The sequence below is a fragment of the Ambystoma mexicanum genome, chromosome 2q (assembly GCF_040938575.1).
Source record: "Ambystoma mexicanum isolate Mex_15411 chromosome 2q, UKY_AmexF1_1, whole genome shotgun sequence".
Classification (NCBI taxonomy): Eukaryota; Metazoa; Chordata; class Amphibia; order Caudata; family Ambystomatidae; genus Ambystoma; species Ambystoma mexicanum.
In genome coordinates, this window is record NC_090924.1 from 256,265,216 (window position 1) to 256,286,687 (window position 21,472).

Below are 21,472 nucleotides of genomic sequence, written 5' to 3' on the forward strand. Positions count from 1 at the left end.
CAGCCACAAGCTGTCAGGGCAGTCAGCTGGGGGAAGGTGAGACGGGGGCCAAAGGGTGGAGAGGAGAAGGTACAAGTAGCCATCTCCACGCCCCACATACAACAAACATGGGGGGCAAAGGGGGCAGCAAGGGAGCAGCACAAGCAAAGGGATGCTGCTTCATGACCCAAAGCCAGCACTCCTAGGAACGTGCAGTGACAGGCGAGCAGTGTTGAAAGCGTGGCGAGGGGGGGCAAGTGGCTGGAAACAGGCTGCAACTTGACATAGAACCACATGAAAAGGCCGGGGATTGCAGAGCGGGGGCCCTGGGAGCGGGGAGTGTTCCCCGCCTCTTTCCCTACAGTTGTTGCATTATCTTTTCCAGTTTGCATGATGAAGGTTTTCATACATGTAATGAATTATGCTTAGAGTCTAGGCCTAATGCACAGAAGCGTTTTTATATTGGCAAAGCCCCATTGGAAAGCGCTCTGGGAATTAGGCCCTAGATATTCCCCTTCAACAATTGCAATTCAAGATTTGACCTACTCGCCATAATCCGTGTGATATTGTCCCTTGGTTCCCCTTCTTGGTGACTTCTCCACAGCCTGAGTTGCAGAACTCCGTGCATCTATGGTCACACAGAACATTATTGGCTTCAAATCTATTGCACGGTGGCCTAATCCATCCACAGCAGTCAACATTTGGAACATTCACAGTGTGGGCGCTGGTAGCATTTGCTGATTTGCATTTTCGAGTACTGGGCGCTCTTCGTTTTTCGGATAATTGAAATTGCACAAAATCTCTTCAAAGAAACTAGACTGAAAGCACTGAGCGGCCAGTGGCCATTGCAGGGAGGGCGAAAGAGTTCCTCCGCCCCACTGGTGACCTTGTGGAAAAACATTCTTACATGCCACAACCAGCTGGAACTTTTTTCAGCATGGATGTGATGGCCTTGTCAGATGCCTTTTACCTGGTGCTTTTTTTCAGCTACTGTGTCTGAATGTAGGGCTTTTGTTTGCAGTGCAAATGAAAGCTGGCTCCATGCCATGTTGACACAAAGGGCAGCGACGAGAACCCAGGTTGCATCTACGTTCATTCAGATTTCTGTGACAGTCGTTTTTTTGTACTGTAGTGAATGAGTTTAAAAGTTGAGTAAAGTGTGTGTTTTTAAAAGCTGGCAAATGCACGTTTCCTTAAAGCATCAATCCCGGTTCCTGTTTGAATGGCCAGCCTTTCCTAGCTGAAGAGCGGGTCAATATTGTCCCAAGAGGCAACAGTCGACGGGAGTGTTAGGAGCGCACACACTGGGGCACGATTAGCTAATGGCGCTATTCAAAACGTGAATGCCCAATCCGGAATGTTATCTTAGTGAGGTCAGTGCTAAGGCTCGAAGATACCGAACGTGTTTGAACAATTAGAACTGCGCCACAGGCCTACAGTGAGTGGATTTTCATACTTGCATCGATTTCTCACCACACTACACATACAAAACATCCATGTTTCTGAATAAGGCTGCCCTTTTGCCATGCATGTTGACATTTGTAAGTGAGAGCTTGAAACGTGCTGGTACGAAGTTCGGTATCTACAGGGTTATGGGTACCATTTTGTGAGTCTGAATTCCTATTTTATACCCGCTGAGGTAGCTTCTTCTGTGCTTGCGCCTTGGTGGGTGGACTCTTGCAGGTAGTTTGCGCCACCTCTGCTGGGGAAAGACCCCAGCGCCTACAATATAATGAAGATATAGGAGAAAACATTGGGAGTGACATCCTTAGGTCCTATTTCATGGAACGTTTAGCGTGTCCAAAGTCACTTTGCACTACCAACAAACACATTGAACTGGGCCTGATTCACAGAGCGGCGCAAAGTCACTTTGTACTGCAAACGTACTCTTTGCACTGTGCATTAGGCCCATTTAGAGCGGTGCTCATCCATCCTATGCGCTCGTCCAGTTACCGCATATGGTAACTGGATGAGTCTGCTTCATTTAGTCATCAGGAGCCTTCAGTTATTGCTCTTTTTGAGTGCCATAGGACTTCATCGGGATTGCATATCACTGCATCTGATAATCATGGCATGCAGTAATGCTTTTGTGGGGAGGTAGTTAACCTCCACATGAAAGCAGGCAGATTTGAAAAGTTTCAGGGAGTAGTAAAAACAAACATTCAAAAACCTGTGGTGTTTCACCACGTCTCGGGAGGATACGACACGGAGCAAAACAGGTTCGATCTCCGTGTCCGCGCTTAGAAACCTCTCGTTGTTAAGCACTTTATAAATAACCTGTCATATCATATCACTCCTGCCAGCATTGTAATCAGTCCCTACATCTTACTTCAAGGGTCAGTGGAGAACCAGTTTTTTTTTTGGGCAGGGGCGGGGGGGGGCAGGGTTCTCTGATCTAGACAATCGGGGCAAGGGCAATCCAATGAATAGCCCACGTGGACTCCCAGGGAACCTTTTTCACCCATTCAGTGCAGCCCTGCCTACTCCCGCAGGCCAAGGCAGGGTGCTTCAGGTGTGCAGTGTGTACGCCTGGCTTAACCTCTGCAGGATAGTGCGTGCACACACTTTAAGAAGCCTTGGTGTGGGGCCGACGCCGTTTATAGAGCAGTGGGGAGGAAGAGGCCCGAGATTGGAGGTAACCAGGAGCACGGCCAGAGCTCTGGCTTCTACTGCACACCTGCCACCTTGTTTTTAGAAGTACATTCTGGCCCCTGCTGAGAAATGTTTTAATCTTTTAGCAATCTAACACATTGCTAGAAGGATTCTTTTTTAGAATGACAGTTGTGATGCTTTGCATTTCCACTGTTGTAAAGACCCCAACGTCGGTTTAGTTTCCCAGGTAGAGTGTTTATGCAATTTTCGGGTGAATGGGAAACTTGGGGGGACTCGGCGACGCTAGAGCTTCCAAACGCAGTCCTAAGTCATCTGTCCCAGAAAACATAAACACCCCGGTTATATTTCGGCCATTAGTGAAATAAGTTATCATTTCCTAAAACCGAGTGCTCTGGGCTGGCATGAAGACTCTCTCCAGTGGCATCCGAACTTTAATCACATGACACATTTATTATCCGTTCAACTGTAAAAAAAAAAACAAAAAAAAACCGGACTGTAACAAATGAAAGTAGGAGACCCCAGCACAACAGCGTACAGAGGGCTGTAAATAGGCCATTCGGAGCAGCTGATTAAACACGTGACTGCCCTGCTGCTGAGCCCACGGCTGATTGCAGCAGAAAGTGTGGTGGAAAAGACAGCAAAGGCATGTTATTGACTTCACACGGCTTTTGCGTGCCGCATGTTTAGAAATGTAATGTTACCTCATTTTACGCCGTGGAACATGTGATGCATCGTTCATCTTAACAGAAACAGGTGTGGTTTTGTCTCTCTGGGATTGTGAGTATTCATCGAATTTGGGCACATTTCTCATTGAAGCTTCAGGCACAGCATAGTGCCTGATCCTATTCCGAGACTGAAAAGCCAAACATAGAAGACATTGCAAACTTGTGTGTACAATACGGAGAGAATACGGGCCACATGTGATCGCATGGTAACCTTCGGGGAGAGTCTCCACTGGGCTGCATACATTCAGGCAATGTGCTAAGATTGCGCACACCACATGGCGCGCAGCAATTTGGTAGTCCAATTTGAAACAATCCACTGTCTGCAAGAGTTCAAATCATGACCTGATGGGTGGATGACCGAGTTCTTTATCACATTCCCTTTAATTAGTTCTGCGTCCTCATGCACATCATCAGCTGTCACTAACACCAACGTCGCGCATTTCTATCACACTGCATAGGATTTTTTTTCTGAGAAGGCTGTCAATTCACAGACGTTTTTATGTGAGGGCAAAAGAGGGCACTTGCCCCGGGATTCCTCTTTGGAGGGTGGCCCCACAAGACTGTTTCAGCTAAAGAAGTCCATTCCCATTGTTCACCCAACTTGAGAAGTACATTCTCCTCCGATCCATTCATCCTGTAATGCTTTCTGTGTTCACTGTGGTACACATGGTGTGTGCGTTTATACTATGGCTGTAGCATTCTCACCTTTCTGTGGGGGTCATATTGATCAGGTGCAATAGTCAAAGTTGAAATGCATATTGATATATTTGAGTGCTGCAATGGTTCAGAAGATATCACAGTGTGTTAAGCAGTCATTGCTGGGATCTGTGTTCATATGTAATATTATAATACCAAATTCCAGCAAGGCCGACTCAGCCTTTCTTATGTCTGAAGTTGATTAACCTGCATGGATATGTACTTTGTTTTGTTGCATAACAGGTGCTATTATCAGCAATGTACCTGCGCCAGTTAGTGGTTGCTATAAAAACAAAACACAGCATACGTGTTTTGAAGGTCTCTAAAATCGGTAAAATCGGTTTGTTTAAATGGGGAGTGGTACAGACTAGGCAGCTGCCTCCAATGATGAGCATAAAGTGTTAGCCCAGAGAGGTGATTAGGTATCCAAATTGAAAACTGTGGAAGGGAGGATAGCTCAGGGGCAACGTGCTCACCTTGTCCGCGCTTAGAAACCTCTGGGTATTAAGCACTTTAGAAATAACCTATTGTATCATCATAACCAAAGTGTTCATGCTTATATCCTGGCTTTGACAGTCGATGATAAAGTAATCACGGACATCCTATTACTGACATCACTGTGCTGTCTTCTTTGAAAGGTTTTGCCTTTCCACATGCTGGTGGCATTGTTTAGCCCAACACCCGATCATTCTTTTTACGTGGGCCATTTGAGTGGAAAGGGGTTCTAGACAGAAGAAAGCAAACCAGATATCGCAGGCCTTAGACAAGCACACTTTAAAGTCTGCTCGTTTGACACAAAAAACGGCTTGCTTTTTGTACAAGTCAGATTTTTCTTGCAATTTATTTAAGAACAATTTCAAAAGCCTGTGTTTTGGGTCTATTTAAAACGTTAAAATACAAAAGAGAAACCCAGATAAAATATGTTAAGAGCACATCAATTAGTATGTTGGTACTTATATACTGCCTTTGATCATGGAGACAATGAAGCTAGAATCGTTCCAGTTTTGCAAAATATGTTCTATAAAATTTTGTTTTTTAAAATAGTCCGGTTGGGTAATGTTATTTTTGTACATTCTAAGTCAGTTCTATAAAATAGGATTATTTTAGTTCATGGTAAGAACTGGAAAAGAAAGCGGTAATTGAGAGTGGGTGCAAATCCCAGTGTCACCTCTTAACCAATGTGTGATACTGGGCATCTCATTTAATCTCGTATTGTCTAACTTGTCAAAATTGCAAGTCCCTAAACCTTTCAAAATTGTCACCCTTCAGAGTGATTTCATTATGAGGGTATGATCTGCAAAAAAGCCTCACTCACGATTTCACTGGCTAAAGTTTTGCTTCCTCTTTAATAATAGTGAGCATTGATCTATAGCACTCCACCGACTCTTGTTCCTTTGCTCTCTGATGGCAATGCTGCTTGAAACCCATGACCCTCTTCCAGTCTCAGTCTGTCACCTCCTGTTATTTCTAATGTTCAACCGCTATCTATCCTATGGTATGTGTAGCTTTCTCCTTGCTTCCATTTGGTCTCCTGCGTCCATGCTGGATCACTTTTGCATTCTGTGAGGCGGCTTATCACAGTCGTCTGTCTATTCTGGATTATGTGCACCTTTTTCATACGGTCTGTGTCCTGCTTTATACTATATCACATGTGCTTTCTTTCCCCATGACTGCTTCTGATGAAAAGTATCCTTTACCAATGCTAGAGCATCAAGATCATCGTCGTGAACTGCGAATATTGCCAAATGCTACTTGGTTATCATTCTGATTACAGCAAGAATGAAGAGGTTAAGAGGACTGAAAGGGAGAACCCATGCTTATTTTTATTGCTGCAAGGCAACCTATCAAGGTATTGGTTGGGATTGCGATGAGGGGGGTGCAACCAGATATTCCGGATCTCTTCCTTAATTTGGTTCGGTGGAGTGGAGGCCCAGAGATGTCAGTGTCCTGGGCCCCAAAAGTGCTTAAGATGGGCCTGGGTATCATGACTTACCTATTTTGTGGTGTGACGGTCATCCTATTGGAACCCTCCTTTCGGATGACAGCTAGTCATTGGCCGCCAATTAAACTAGCGCCTCTCTCAGCTTTTCGTTTGATGCTTTCATTGCGTTCTTAACTCATTTTAATCTTGTGATTTCGTAGTGTATATCATCCATTTGGCATACTTTTTTCGGATTTGTATTTAAATCCTATTTTCTTTACGTTTCTGCTACTTATAAAGGACAGTGCGAGGTATTCAGTAGTATACAAGTTAAGTTACCCTTATTCCTGCGATATATTTCTATCCTGCAGAAGCATTTAACCTATCAAGAATATATTTTGAAATGACTTTGATCCTGAACTATTCACACAAGGAGACCAACTCTGCATCATTCGAGTTATTCAAATGAAACCTTATCTTCCCCGTCCCTCCAAAAAGCCTCGTTTTGCTCCAGTATGTCATTGGAACATTATGTCGCCCCCACTTCCACCCCATCCTCTCATTTGCAACTCCTTGAGAAAAATCCTTTGCCGGCCAGTTCCCCCCTCTGCTTCTGAAAACCCAGTGTGGTGGCCAAATGCCTTCATGCTGTGCCAGGGGAGATTACATTCAGGGAAGCTTTAGCAAAGAATAACACATTATGTGGCTAGGAAACATTTCAGAACAAAGGCTCCTATTCTCTCCTCCTCCCCCATCCAGGTGTTTGCGGCCATTTTCTCTCCTCTCCTGTCATGAGTTTCTCATCGAAAGGAAAGTTGGCTCCTTTGTCCATTATTTTTGATTGTGCATTTCTACAGCACGGAAAGTCTCTGGCGACTTCAGGCCCCTTGGATGCACAATTCTTCACCACTGGGTTCGGCACCCCGCGCAGTGCATGTTTGTCTTCCTAAAGGTCTGGTCACAGTTGTTTGGTTTATATTTGTAATTCCGGCATTCTTTCGCTCACTCTTATTTTTCAGTGAAAGGACAGTGGTGAAGCCGAGGGCAAACATCTTCAGTCAGGGTGCTGTAAAGTTGAAATGTTGGGAGGCGTTCACATGTCAATCAAATTTCCTCTTATTCCCTTTTGGCAAAACCTCTCTCGCATAAAACCGAGCAATGGCTAACAGTAGGGCAAGGTGAGGAGGCCACGTCAGATCTGCAACAACACATAAACTATTCATTGCACAATTCCTGGGAAACCTTTTACTGACAAATACCCTCACAATTTGCTAATTTACCATGCTCTGTACAGTAGGAAAATTGCGTTTCCCCTCCACCCCCCTTAAGACACCTCCAGTTAAAGGTTAGCAATGAAAGAACTGGAGATCAGCCGTGAATAAAGTGGAGCATCCATCCGGCCAATTGATGGGCTTGACCAATAGAACAAGTCATAACGCCATTACAACCAGAGAGGGGAATTATTGACAGGGTCTTCCCTTTCCTGATGGGCATCACAAAGTTATTTGATGAATTGCTTATGGTGAACAAAGTGCCTCCGATGGGTGTTGCACGAGGTTTTCCCACAGTTCATCTGTGGATGTGCTTGCCACGTTGCAGATGTTATTTGTGAACCCCGGATGTTAGAGACACACGAAGTTGGCACTCAGTGCACGCAAACACATTTAGTTTTACCTTGTTTGTACAGTGCGTGGATTTGCCTCTTTTTGTAAACAAAGAGACTGTCGGAAATAGCTGGGTATACAAGTACTGCCCTCTTCTAAAGATAAAGTCTCTTAATTTCTCTTAAACATTACTTCATAAACGTACACACTAGTAGGGGGTGGTTTGGCCCTTTGGGTGGGCATGGCCTGCACAGAGGGCTGGCAAGGGGGCTGAACACCAGAAATGGGGACTAACTTGTGAAGAAGTGGGCATTCCGAGGGACGGCCTGCAGAAAGTCCCTCGCACGCCCACTATTGCGTGGCAAGATATGTATTAATGGAATTGATCGCGCAACGTCTCGGCTGGGAAATGCCCACGCAAGTCCTTCATAGGATCTGCCACCCAAAAGCTGGCATAAGTACACTTGTGCATAGGATTTTGAGCATGCAGGTGGGATTGCATTTTGTATTTTGGGGTGCATGTACTCAATCGAGGTTCCGATGTAATGTAGGGGTGCGCGTCCCCTGTGTCGCGGGGTGCAGGAATGTTTTACATGGGTTTGCGCCCACTTTTCCTGAGTTTTTGCTGAGTTATGATTTTTCATAGGCATGTTGTCAAGGTGCCGGATACAGTTATGGGGGACCCCATGCATGCTCCCCAAGTCGCAGGCCTGCTTACGGTGGCCCCATGCACTGTTTGAAGGGTGCATGTATCGCGCCTGGGGGACCACGCGAAAATAGCTGATCTGGCAGTTTTCTGCTTTGCGTGTGGGCATGTTGTGGCGTTCCAGCCGGGACTTGCGAATACGTTTACTTTGCACGAACAAATCCATGTATACGCGCTGCACGCAGATTTTCTTAATCGCGTAGTTGCCTTTTCGCCCTGGAGAGAACCAGGAGATTCCCAGGAACATCTCAGATTTGCACCTGCTGCCTTACTCTGATTCTCCACGCTTGAAACTGGAGCACATCTGGAGAGCTCCACCCCACTCCCCTGCCCCACCCCGAGCAAATCGTTCTGAATCACATTTGTACATGGGCTGCTCAAAGATGCGTTTACATGGAAGTTTGATCCAATTTTAGGCTTTGAGAAGTAGGTATTTATTTATTTGTACCGCTCCTATGTCCTGTAGGCATAGAGGCACCCGCAGAGCACAGAAAAATAAAGAACTAACAATGACATCCCTTAACATAAGGGCAATGGACACTAAGATACAAAACCAGAGCTAAAACAGGATCAACAAACTGACTAAAGGGTAGTCCAAATCATAATCAGGTTTACTAAGCAAGCTTATTTGAAAAGGAAAGTCTTAAGTCTTTTTTTAATGGCAAACAGTGAGTGCATTTCCGGCAGGTTGGTGGGAAGATCATTCCACAGGCCGGGAGCAGTAAAGCCCAATGCTAATCTGCCCCCTCTTTCAAGCTTGACTCTAGGTGCTACCAGCAGGCAAGCATTGTTTGAACGTAGCGCGCGCGCGCACACAAGATTTGAAGCATAGTCTAGACTTCAGATATGCTGGGCTTACTCCATACAGACCTTTGTGTGTAATGTTGGCAACTCGAAATGCAAGAGGTTCCACAGGAAGCCAATGGGTATAAGTTAGCAGCAGAAAATCTTGACATGCACGTCGGATAATATTTGCTTCGAAGTCTATCATTCTCATGTGACAGTAACGAAAAGTAAGGATTTCTCAGTCCGCATACCAGTTAAACCTTTATGAATCCACCCCTTTATGCATGTGTGACAGGGGCTATAGTCACAAAGGTTTAACTTATATGCGGACGGAGAAATCCTTACTTTTCGTTACTGTCACATGAGAATGATACCCTTCGAAGCAAAAATGTTCTTTTTGAGAGTGGAGAGGGGCTCAGAGTCATTACTGGGTGGTGTTATGATCCTGTGTATCAGAACGAAAGTGCCTGCATTATCAAAATCCATGAAAGATGTTTGGCTGAAATAATTACGATCTCTCTTAGAGTGGTTTTAACTGACACCTATGAGGACGTAGGGGGAATTTGGTTAATTAATTGTATGTTGATTGCCTGTATTAATTTTGCATCATAGTTTACATAAACATTTAGTACGACCTGTCTCCCTCCTCTTGATGCTGTTTCCTTCAATGTGTGAGAGTCTGGAAGTGAATGCACAAGGGAACACAACCGTGATGTGGTGCAAATATCTAGTAAAAGGTGCATAGTAGGACCTTAAAATGTGTTTTTGAGGCCTTCGAGTTTTGTTTCTCGCATCGACATGGTTCCCCACCTGTCGCCTCACATGACACGGTGAAGTGTGTTGCAGTGCGTTGCATTGCAAATATCTTGGAAATGGTGCACCCATGGTCCTTGAACCTTGAAACGTGGTTTTCATTAATTTTAGGTTTGTTTTCTCGTGCCAAGATGCTTAAAATGAGCTTTGTCCGGCCCTTCTGCCACACATTGATGTTTTGTGCATTGTGGTGCAAATATCTCGAAAACGTTGCATCCTCTGGGCTTTGAAATGTCTTTTTCACCTTAGAGTTTTGTTTCTTGCATCCAGGTGCAAGTCTGGTCCTTCCAAGCTCCTCCTCCCTGGTGACTTCAATATCCACCTCAACTCTCCTGATGCAGCCACTTCACAGTCCCGTGACCTCTGTTACACCCTCACTCTTACTATCCTTCCTTTCGGGCCGACCCACTCAGCCGGGCACAGTCTGGATGTCTTCATCTTGGGTGACATCCCTATCACTAACCTGGCCACCACCCCCTCTCCTGGTCCGACCTTTCTCTCCACTCCTCCCATCTGTGGCCCTTTGGCCCTCTGTCCGAGCCGCCTCCCGCACTACCAGCGTCTTTCGCTGTCATTTGACCGATGAAGCGAGTGTCAGTCGCTGCCTTTGCCACCACTTTCATTCCCCCTCAAACCCTTGCATCTAACCCTCCCTCTGACTCTGTTCTCGCCAATCTCCGCCTCTCCATCTCTCTATCTCCAACACATATGACATCCTTGCCCCTGTCATGAGGATCCGTCTGAAGCCTGCCTCCAAGTGCAACAGTTGGTATGATTCCGATCTAGCTTCTCTGAAACGTAAATGCAGAGTTACTGAACAGATGTGGCAGTCCTCTGGTCCACCCTCTGACAAACCGGCCTGTCACCTGCTCCAAAGGCAATATTGTTTCTCCATCCGCTCCAAGACGAGGGCCCGTATCAAAGCCTGTATCTCTGGAGCCACTAACAACACGGCTGAACTTTTCAAAATCTGCAAGGAACTCGCCAATCCAACTGCAGTCTCCACCTCTCCTCTTCCTTCCCATGCGCTCTGCACCACCTTGGCCACCTATTTCACTTCTAAGACTCAGGACATCCTGTCCTCTCTCTCCACCATCATCATCTCCACTCCTGCTCCCCTGCCTTCCTTGGCTCCTCCCGCTCCACCCGCACAGTCTTCCATCATGCCCATAGCACCTGATGAAGTCTCTAAAGTTGTCCACTCTATGAAGGTCTCATCTAAGCAGGTGTGCCCCTGCTCCTCTAGAACCATCAAGGACAACATCTCCTCTCTTGCTCCAGCTCTTACTGACTTCTGTAACCACTCCTTTGCCACTGTCTCTTTCCCTCTATCCCTCAAGCACTCCCTTGTGCACCCTTTCCCAAAAATCCTCTCTTCTGACCCCTCATGCCCGGCTAACTATCGTACTCCACCACCCACATCCTGGTTAAACTCTTGGGAGACGTTCGCCCTTCCCAAATTGATCCTTCACACAGAACTTCTTGGTTGCCACCATGATCATTAATTTGGATGCTGGGCAACCAGAGGCACTGAAACTGCTCTCCTGAACACCCGTTAAGACTTACTCGCAAATGTTGACTCTCTCCTGCTGTTCTCATTCTCCTCGACCTCTCCTCTGCTTTTGAAACGGTCAACCATTCTATCCTCATAAAACGGATCTGTGATACCCTCGGCATCACAGACCGGGCACTGGCCTTGCTGACCTCTTTCCTCACTAACCACCCTGTCTAGCTGCTATTGGACCCTTTCTCCTCCTCCACCTCACTGTCTACCTGCAGCGTCACCAGGGCTCTGTCCTATCGCTGTGGCTCTTCAATATCTATCTTGTCCCTCTTGCTCACCTCATCCCCTCCTTCTCTCCTTACTTCTAGTGTTATGCTGATGACACACAACTCTTCTTCAAGTTTCCCTCTTCTACCTACTCCTCCTCCTCTCTCATCTCTGACTCTCTGACTGCCATCCAGCCATGGTGTGCGCCTAACGATCTCTGTCTTAATGCCAGTAAGACGGAGATCCTTCTCATTGGGACCCCTGCGCCCTGTTTCCCGCCTACCTTCTGGCTGCCCTCCCTGGGCCCTCGCCCCTCACAATCTCGTGAGGCCAAAAACCTTAGGGTCATCTTCGACTCCGCTCTCTCCTTCTCCCCTCACATCTTGGACCTTGCCAAGAAGTTCCACTTCCATCTTCACCTCCTTAGAGGTGCTCCCTTTCCTTACCTTTCACCAGAAGCTCAATGTCTCCAGAACTCTGGTCCTTTCTAGGCTGCACTACTGCAACAGCCTCTTCCCCAATCTCCCCCTTATCTCCCTATGCCCCCTTTAGCTAATCCAGAATAGGGCTGTAAGACCCATCCTTGGTGTCAAGCCCAGGGACCGTATCTATCCAGCCCTAATATCTCTCCACTGGCTCCAAGGATCAAATTCAAGACCCTCTGCATTATTCACAAGGCTTTCTGGGATCTGGGACCACGCTATCTCCAACTATCCCTCCCTAAATACTTCCCTGCTAGAGCCCTCTGCTCCTCTAACTCCAACTCTCTGCTCGTCAAACGATTTTTCAAGCAGAGAGCAGACCTAGGTCTCACTCCTCGGCTGGTGCCTCCATCTGGAACAGCTTCTCCGCACCCCTCAAACTTGAGCCGGACCTCCTCAAGTTCTGGAAACCGCTCAAAACTGCTTTCTCTACCTCTTTCCCTCTCTCCCTTCCCTGCTAATCACCTCACTGCTGCTGAGACTAGCGGCCTGGTCCTCCATGAATCTCACAAGTTATCAGGCCCTCCACCCAGTCAACTTAAGCACCCCCTCCCCTCAGTACTGCCCCAGCGGGCCTCCTGCCTCACACCCATGGGTTTCCTCCACCCTAGCACTTACCATTGGCCTCCACCATGGCTCCCCTTGCACTTCCCTCGCAGGCTCCCACCAGCACTTGTCGATACCTTGCTCAGTCCCACCCCTTTCCTCCCTATTGCTGCACTTCTCTTCAGTGCACTTGCACGTCCGAATGTCACAAGGCCTAGTAGGACCACGATTGTGTATTTACTGTTTTGCCACTGTTATTTTACTCCCTTGCTCCGTTCCCATTTTGCCTTGTGGCGCTTGGAAACCCCATCCAGTTGTATAGGTGCCTAATAAATGCTCAAGAAATAAACAATGCATAAAATGAGCTCTGTTCGGTCGTTCTTTGACCGCCTTGATGTTTTTCCACTTCCATGCACTCGTCTCATGTGTGCAGGGGCTGAAATCCGGGGAACGTGGTGGGGTGTCCACATATAATGTAGCTAGTGATGTCTGGAGGGCCCTAACAGGTAACTGTGTCAAATTTGGTGCCGATTGGTGAAACGGTATGGAATTGTATGAGGAACCAACAGACAAACAGATTTGGTGCTCAGCGTCTAGACCTCAGATGGATAATGGGCTGAGTCGGCACATCCTGGGTTCAAGCTTGCGAAATGCAGGCTGAACCCATGTCAGAGGCGGGTTCTTGAGCCGTGAGCTATCTACCTAGTTCTGCTTATCATACGTGCCCGTCTACTGGCACCCAAAAGGCTCCATTATCAATACGGTAAGCCTGATTTTGCGGACCTTTAAACTGGACTTTGCAAGTTTATTAGTATGCCGATAGAGCGTGAAGAGTACTGAACATGCCTTGGTGTCCAGTACATAAAGCAATACAGGTGCATTGCCGATCTAGCCTCGAGTGCGGACATCTTGTTTAAGCGTGTAGGAGTTTTGTAAAGTGAGGTTCCATGCAACACTTATTTAGACTAGAATGCTAAAAGCCACTGAGACGTTGATATTGAAATGTGTCTTTTGTCGGTACGTAAATGTACAGTTTTAACCAGTAACCACCAGCCAATGTGAAACAGACCAACTGGGGAACAGGTTTAATGCTTCTCACTGTAGAGAGCCTTTTGTTTAAAAGGAACATTCTGATGTTAATCAGCTGAAAAGGGCAGTACATGATTAAAAAGTAAGCTGTTCTATGTGTTGGGCATTTCAAAACATGCATGTAAAGGCTGCGGTTTCGAAAAATAACTTTTTAAAATGTATTTCACGCTAGGCACCTAAGGGCAATTATTGCTTGGGTGGTAAATACACCTTAATGAGTTCTATCCTGTTTATGTGAAATATCCAATGCTATCGGAATCCCCGTACTTGTATGCTGTGTGTGTATAAACACAACACGTGTTTTTGTCTTCTACAGGTGGCAAAAGTAGAATACATAAGGAAAAAGCCCAAATTAAAAGAAGTTTTCGTCAGGTTAGAAGAGCATTTGGAATGCATCTGTACGGCGTCAACTTCTAATTCCGATTATCGGGAAGAAGAAACCGGTAAGAATGTAAACCTTTTCATGAGATGTTCCTTTTTATCTTGTAAGAGAGGGTTCTATGTTAAAATGCTAGCATGAGAATCCCCACTGTGTATATGCTCAGAGTGCATTCCCTTTTTTCTCAAGCAGGGGACGAGGAAGGAGCATACATTTCCCTCTGTAGGTCCTTTGTCCATTACCTCACTTCCCCACAGGGGTGTTGCTAGATCTGGAAAAGATCAGGCGCTAAGCTAATGTCGGGACTCGGGGCTAGCTAGCCTTTTGGTTGTAGCTCCTGAGCTTTTATCTGGGCTACAACCAAAAGACCCGGAGCTATAGCCTCCTCAGCCCCCCCTACCAACGCCTCTGCTTCCCCACCACCTAAACCAGGGGACGGCAACGTGTGGTTCTCCAGGTGATCGGGACTGTGACTGCCATGATCCATCGACCAATGGTCATGCTGTGTAGGGCTTAAGGGAGGTGTAGTCTTCTGGAGACCCACATTTTGCACACCCCTGATCCCTTCTGCTGTTCCCCTCTACCAGGGGAAGGAATAACCATTGCCAGAGTTTTTTCTGGCGGCATTCACACACCGGCATTCTGACAAGGAATGGGAAATAAATGCAGTCGCGCAGTAGAATTTAGTACTGGGCAGGTATAGAGCCAGCACTGCTGGAAACAACTAAATTGCTGCTTACAGGATAACACAACTTAATTTAGATTTTGTTTTTTCCTCCTAAAAACATAAATACAGACGGGAAGTCTGTGGTCAAATTGATTTGCCACCTTGTGCATGTGCCATGCATTTGCACACAGTAAATGTGAATTTCAAATACTAATTAAGAACAGAATTTTAGCACCTTGTTTGGCCGCTTCAATTATGTTCAGACAAGAGCCACCTTTGATGGATAACCTGCACAAAAATCCTGAAATTAAAGTTCTGTTAAGTCTAAAAGAATTGCCCTATTTTATCCAAATTAACACATCAGGACATATTTTGGAATGCTAATCAGAGCAAATCTAAACAGATCTAATATGTTAAAACATTACATTGTTTTGCAGGAGTGTGTGTTCTGCTATTTGTGTCGATGTGTTGGCTAAGTAAACATTGGTTACATGAATGTATCTATCCAAGGCTGCTGTTCAGTAATTATTTGGTAGGTTGTAGTTGATATTCGATGTGCAAGTAGCGTTTCGCAGTGAGTGATTGCAAAGGCCGTGTGTGATTCAGAACGTGCCCATTTGCTTGAAGTGTCAGTCAGTGCAGGTATTGTGTCAGTATTCAACAGCATGCATTTCCTTAGGGCTTTTCACCAGCACTGCCCTTATGTTAACAGGAAAGCCTAGGGAAACAGGTAAAAAACGGAAGCGAACAAAGTTAAAACCAACCTAAATGCTCCTGGAAGTATTTGATAATCAGGTAGGACCTAAAAGTTGCTACAAAATAATACCACGAGCAATGAAAAAAGTAATCAAATAGTTTTTTTTATCACACTGACACAATCACTTTTTCCGATCTTGACACTCGCTACCTCAAGGCTGCAAAGAGATTAGATATGATTGGCTTTGATAATTCTTTCTGCTGGTATTTTGCCTTCAAGCTACACATCACAAAAAAAAAATCTTGCATTCCTAAGCTCTTTTCCTCTCTCGGCCTGTTTAAGGTGCTCCTGCTTAAGCTTCTGTAATCTGGAGTGTCATTCCTCCTGCTTTTGTCTCTTTGGCATTGATTTCTGAGGTCAACACGCCAACTAATAGTGCATGAATAGATTTGTTGGCTGAAAATGCTTTGTCTTTCAGGGATCAGGCTGGGAGAGTATTGGTAGGTATGCCAAGCGTGTCCTTAACGTATGGGTTAGTCAGCAGACTTTGGGCCTTTGCACAGACCACATAGTTGCATAGAATCCAAACTGTCCCACGCTGACAAACATTATCGGGGGAGGTCGGGGAGGGCACTTGTCAACCCAGCATTTGAGAATATGGTTCAAAACTATCTTTTTTAAGATCCCCATACCCTTGAGTTGTGGGGAGATTGTCATTTGCAGCCTAAACATTTCTAGAAGGGTTATTAGGAATTACACATAGGAACACTTTTGTGGGTGTTTATTCTGTTATGCAATGTTGTGGTCATATTTTCAAGCAAATGCCCCCATTAAAAGAAGCGTTCGGAATAAATGTACTTCCACACTACAAAATGCATGTCTGCGGTTTCAAAATATGTGGGAGACATAGTGTAGAGATAGCCGCGCACTTCAAAATCGCCTGTACCCCAGGGCAGTACAATCTGTTTGGGTCTTCTGCATTAAATATGGAATGCCATGTTGTGAGCTTTGACGAGCACAGAGTTTAACGTGCTCCATCAGTATGTTTCAACTCCAACTTAACTTGAGGGTCATCAAGAGAACATGCACATATTGGGCCATATGTGCGTGAAGCTTCAAAATATTGGAAAAACCTGTAACCGCTGGAAGGGCTAGGCCAAAGACTTATTTGCAGAACACAATAGAAACAAATAAGTATTCAGACTATAGAGCTTAATTTGTTTCTAAGTAACACAAGTGGGTTGACCGTTGGCAAAGTGTTGATAACCATCCCAAAAGAAGACACCCACGCCTTGTTTTTGCAAAGGCCAAAAGAGTCGGTGAACAAATGTTTGCCTGGTGTAGTGCGACACGCGCAGGTTTTTGATTTACAAAAGCTCAAATTCGCAAGTATAAGTTAACAATATAAAGGGCTGCTTATACTCACTCTTAGCACATTTTAGACCCTAACCCTTTTTCATTTCTATTTTTCTAAATGAACTCCTTTTCCATGCTTAATTCTTCTTTGTGCTTTCTTTCCCCCAGATGTGAGGTGAAAATAAGCTACAGAAACTTCCATCTGGGACATGGATGTACATGGTGTGTTACATTCCTGAACCTACTATGTATGGTGCTTTATTGACTCTGCTCCCATATTTGTTCTCCTGTTTGGAAACGGACTCAAAAGACACCCCAGGAGGACAAAGAAACAATGTACTTTTGTGTAATGTGACATCAAAGCAAGCATTCTAGCACTCTGTGAAAACAATGAGAAGCTCTCCCTGCCACTCAAAAGGGCAGCTGGAGTAAATGGAGGACACCAAAAGGACAACAGACCTTACAGAACTAGAAATGAATGACGGACTCATGCCAGAGCGGTCAATGGTGCTTTATGTCAAGAACTGTGCCTACTTTCTTGATGAAGATAGACGGACATTTATGGACTACTGGCTTGTCAAACGAAGCAGGAATGTATCCGAAGATCAAATACTACACAGAATCTAAACGAACGACACATCCTTGCTCAGTGGTGTTTTAAGTCTTTACAAAAACCTTCCGGGGAGCCTTAAGTAAACTTTTTTGTACACCATAAAGTTATTATTAAGCTTTCTTTTTACTCTTTGCCTAAGCTTTTCATTATTTGACAGACTCCATGTATAAATAACAAGTATACAAGGCTGCTTTAACTCTTAAGCCGGCGCAACGCAACGGTTTGTCACAGCATGTCTCAGAGAGGCGTGCGCAACTAAACAGCTGTATTTGAATGCCCAAATCACACTAAGTCAACAAGTTAAAGAAAACAATGTTGGACACACCCTTCACATGCACAATTTTCAAAAGGAGCTGAAATTATTCATAGGATATCCAAGGAAACTTGTGCCAGCTACCCCATAATGATGGTTATTATATATTGGCCAAAGACCATGTAGTGACGGTTATTATGTGTTGGCCAAAAACCTTATTTTCAGGATAGAAGTAACCTTATTTATCATGTTCCATTTGGTGGAATGGATGGCTTCTTATTGTAATTGCATTGTAGCGTATCACTGTAGCATGGAGAAAACATGCTGCACATAAACCTAAATTCTTTATTTTTGGTAAAAAAAAGTTATGCTTATGTGTATTCAAAAGAGATGTGTTTTTTGTAAAGTTGAAGTTTGTATTTTTATCTAAAATTAACAGTTTTTATATAACTGAGAAAGCCTTTTATGTTTTCTTGAACCAAAAAAAGAAAATGAACTTGTGGTCATATTTTTGTAATACCATGTCCCAAACAATGATAAAATATTTTTACTGACATCAGTGCAAACAAATGCTTTGGCACAGAATACCAGATATCCTATGGCTGCACTTCTGGCACCATGAAGGCAGAATGCCCTCTGAACCCCTGCTTGCACACCCACACAACCGATTTCAGAATATGGCCAATCAAAAGCCAAATATGCGCGTTTTGTTTAGAGGGCACTCATAACAGCGGGCATGCATTGATGGATCAGACGCCTGAAATGGTAGTACGGTGGACCATGCACGACAGGTTGTTCACCCGGTTTCCCATGTCATTTCTAGACATTAAAGAATTTCCCTTGAAAAATTCATAGCCTTCTGAATTCCACCCAAGCAAGGATTTATCCATCAGACACAACACACCGCCCTTCCTACTTAATATCTTGCGGGCATTCACACTTCTGTTGTCTGGGCCACCGTTGGTCCTGGCCATTGTTTTTGTGGCAGAAAACTGATCCACTGATTAAAATATTGGCCAAACATTCCTTGTACTTTGCCATTGCCCACCTGACTATTGGATATGTACTTCCATAACTGGTTCAAATATTTCCTTTTTTTCTCCATCCGTTTACACTGCAGGACTTTGGTCTATTGGCATTTGAATGAAGCGTGTGACTACTAGTCCTGTTCCTTCCTTTCAAAATATCAGAAAAGGCAAGGGTGACCCATCTCAATGATTTACGTCACAAAAAGATGTCCAGGAATGGCATATCTAAATAGTGGCCTCTTTGTCTCTAGTGAAAATGCTCTATAAATTCACATAAAACACTAGAACACATTTTTAAATGGATGTTTTAGTGTCCCAAGCCTTGTTCAGGGGGGGATTGAGTTTCCCAATATCACACACATCCTTGCTTATGAGAAGTCATGCATATTACAAGACCTGTTTTAGATTTGCAATATCTCCATTACTTGCAGCCTTGTCAAACACAACCGAAACAGCAGCTTTACTAGTACGTCTTGGTGTCATCTGATGCTAACGTGAGGTAGTCAGTCGGCCATCTTTGTTTTATTTTTTGACGATCTTCCCGGAGAATTACATCAAGCATCAAAACTGGAAATACATTTGTGTGCTTTCCTGCAACTAAGTGTACCATTCATAATGTTATGCACATGAATGTTTGTGTCTTTGTTCAAAAGAACATGTATAAAAGTGTAATTTATATATTTATGTTTCAGTGGGATGCCAATGATGTTGCTCAGTTCTTTATTGCCTAAAAGATATCTAATGAAAAAAGAATTCATATATCCATTAAAATCATGTAGATGACAAAAGTATCCTGTGACCTAAGTGTTGACAATCTAACCAGCCTGCTATAACACGGGAAGTGGCTTTTGCGACTTCTAATGCCTTTGCACTGACATTATAAAGGGGTGCCCAAGTTGCATAAATAGGCTCATTTTGTTTTGCAAGCACCCTGGAATGTGTATGCGATATGCCTGAATGAAGACATTTATCTTCCATCATAAGACTTTATGATACCCAACTAGATAGCAATACTCTATATTACGCAAACTGAAAATCAAAATATTTCAAATCAGAAGGGAATTATGCTGGAGAGGCAGAGAAATGCTTAGTTGAACTTTGCAGCTGCATTGTGACCAATGTAAACAGCCACTGACTAGCAAACATTCAGTTCCTTACTTTTTACTTTTATTGTTTTTCCATTAAAAATCTTTTTTTATGTATGATGTTAACGTGTAGTTTCGACAGTACTCATTGCCCGTTAAAATGTTTCCCCGGAGGCTGAGCCAGACGAGTCGATAGCGCATTTGGGGGATTTCATTAGTACCTGCAAGTAGCACGCTAGAGAACCTTAAAGATCAGGCTAGGGCTTTTGCTCTCAGCTAACCTACCCTCATTTATTCACATATGAAATGCAACACGTGTCTGTTCAAGGATCTGACATGACCATGTCTAATGATAGACTAGTCCCAACACTATATGGATTGTTCATGTCCTCTTGTATCCAGGCCACTCTATGTTGAATGTTTGCAAATGCAGGCACATAGAAGCCAGTACTAGAACATGCCAAACCCCTAGTAAAGTGATACGATAGATGCATCCTTCAATGGGTGTCCCATCTCAATATGATTGTGTCCTCTAAACAAGACCGACAGAGCCATGCCTTGGTCTTGTTCTTTATACTCGTCTCATGGTCAAGATCTAGTTTCCTCATTCATTTATTCCTATGTTGGATTATCTAGTGTCCATAATCCAGACCTCCAGGTAACCCTGCATCCAGAGCACTTCTTTTGCAAATGTGCTGTGCTATAAATGACATGTATCAAGCATGGCATGTCTTGCACTGGTCAGACGCCTTGTTAAACGTCACTGATCAGACCTCTGTGCTGTCCATCACTAAAACTGTCTTTAATGTCACAGATGACCTCCCCTGCTTCAGCCTGTACTTTATGTGCATAGATTCCTTTGGGACCAGATTCAATACATGTGGGTAGCTTGCCAAATAATCAGTTTATTGGGCTATTGTGGAATAAATGCTCTTTTGCATTATTAGAAAAGGCCTGTTGCTGCAAGTCATACCCATTTGGCCCTGGTTGTGTGGTAGCTCTGGACTCTTTCTTATTCTATTTGTGACTGTGTGGGGCCCTTTACTGCTATTGAGGTGGGAGCTCGAGTAATTGGCCGATCTACCACCTGCAAAAAGCCCATGGCTCCTAGTTCAAGGGTTAGCATTTTCCACAATTAACGTGCAAGGTTTGTACACAAGGCAGACCAGCATCACTGAGTGAACTTGAACATGTCCAGTGCACGTCCATGACTGGTCTGTGACCATATGCTACCTCGGGTCCCTGTAATGATATTCTCACCTGAGGTTGGATGCCTTTTATGGGTGGAAATGGAAGAAAAAAATTGGCAATTATTGGAAGAAAGCACATTTACTAATGTCAAAGGGTTACATTGTTTCTACCCCTGTGCTTCACTTGGTTGGCCTATGGAATGGTTCTCCAATGCAGAAAGTTCCACACAGACCAGATTGGACTGTCACAAATAAAGTTGTCCGCTGCATTTCTCATTGACAGTTTGTAATTCTATCATTCACAACACCTTTAACACTCTAGCTTAATACTAGATCTAAGTGCGCCAGGTAAATCCAACATGAAAAGGGAACACTGACTGTATAATGTTGGGTAAGAAGATCAACAGACCAGCTGTTTCCACCCAGTCAGAGATTATTAGCCTGACACACCTCACTTTGGAAGAAGCTGCACA

General features: G+C 44.5%; 1 protein-coding gene across 2 annotated transcripts in view; it reads left to right on the forward strand.

Moving 5' to 3' along the window:
• PDGFA (platelet derived growth factor subunit A) overlaps positions 1 to 19,935 on the forward strand; it is an 88,530-nt gene extending 68,595 nt beyond the window's left edge. The window contains exons 5-7 of one of the 2 annotated variants that reach the window (XM_069647237.1): positions 14,048 to 14,174; positions 15,490 to 15,572; positions 16,999 to 19,935. In XM_069647237.1, coding sequence (XP_069503338.1) covers positions 14,048 to 14,174; positions 15,490 to 15,545 — 183 coding nt within the window. In that variant the 3' untranslated portion in view covers positions 15,546 to 15,572; positions 16,999 to 19,935. The remainder of the gene's footprint in view (positions 1 to 14,047; positions 14,175 to 15,489; positions 15,573 to 16,998) is intronic. The other variant, XM_069647238.1, reaches the window with a different exon arrangement.
• Positions 19,936 to 21,472: the final 1,537 nt, after the last annotated feature.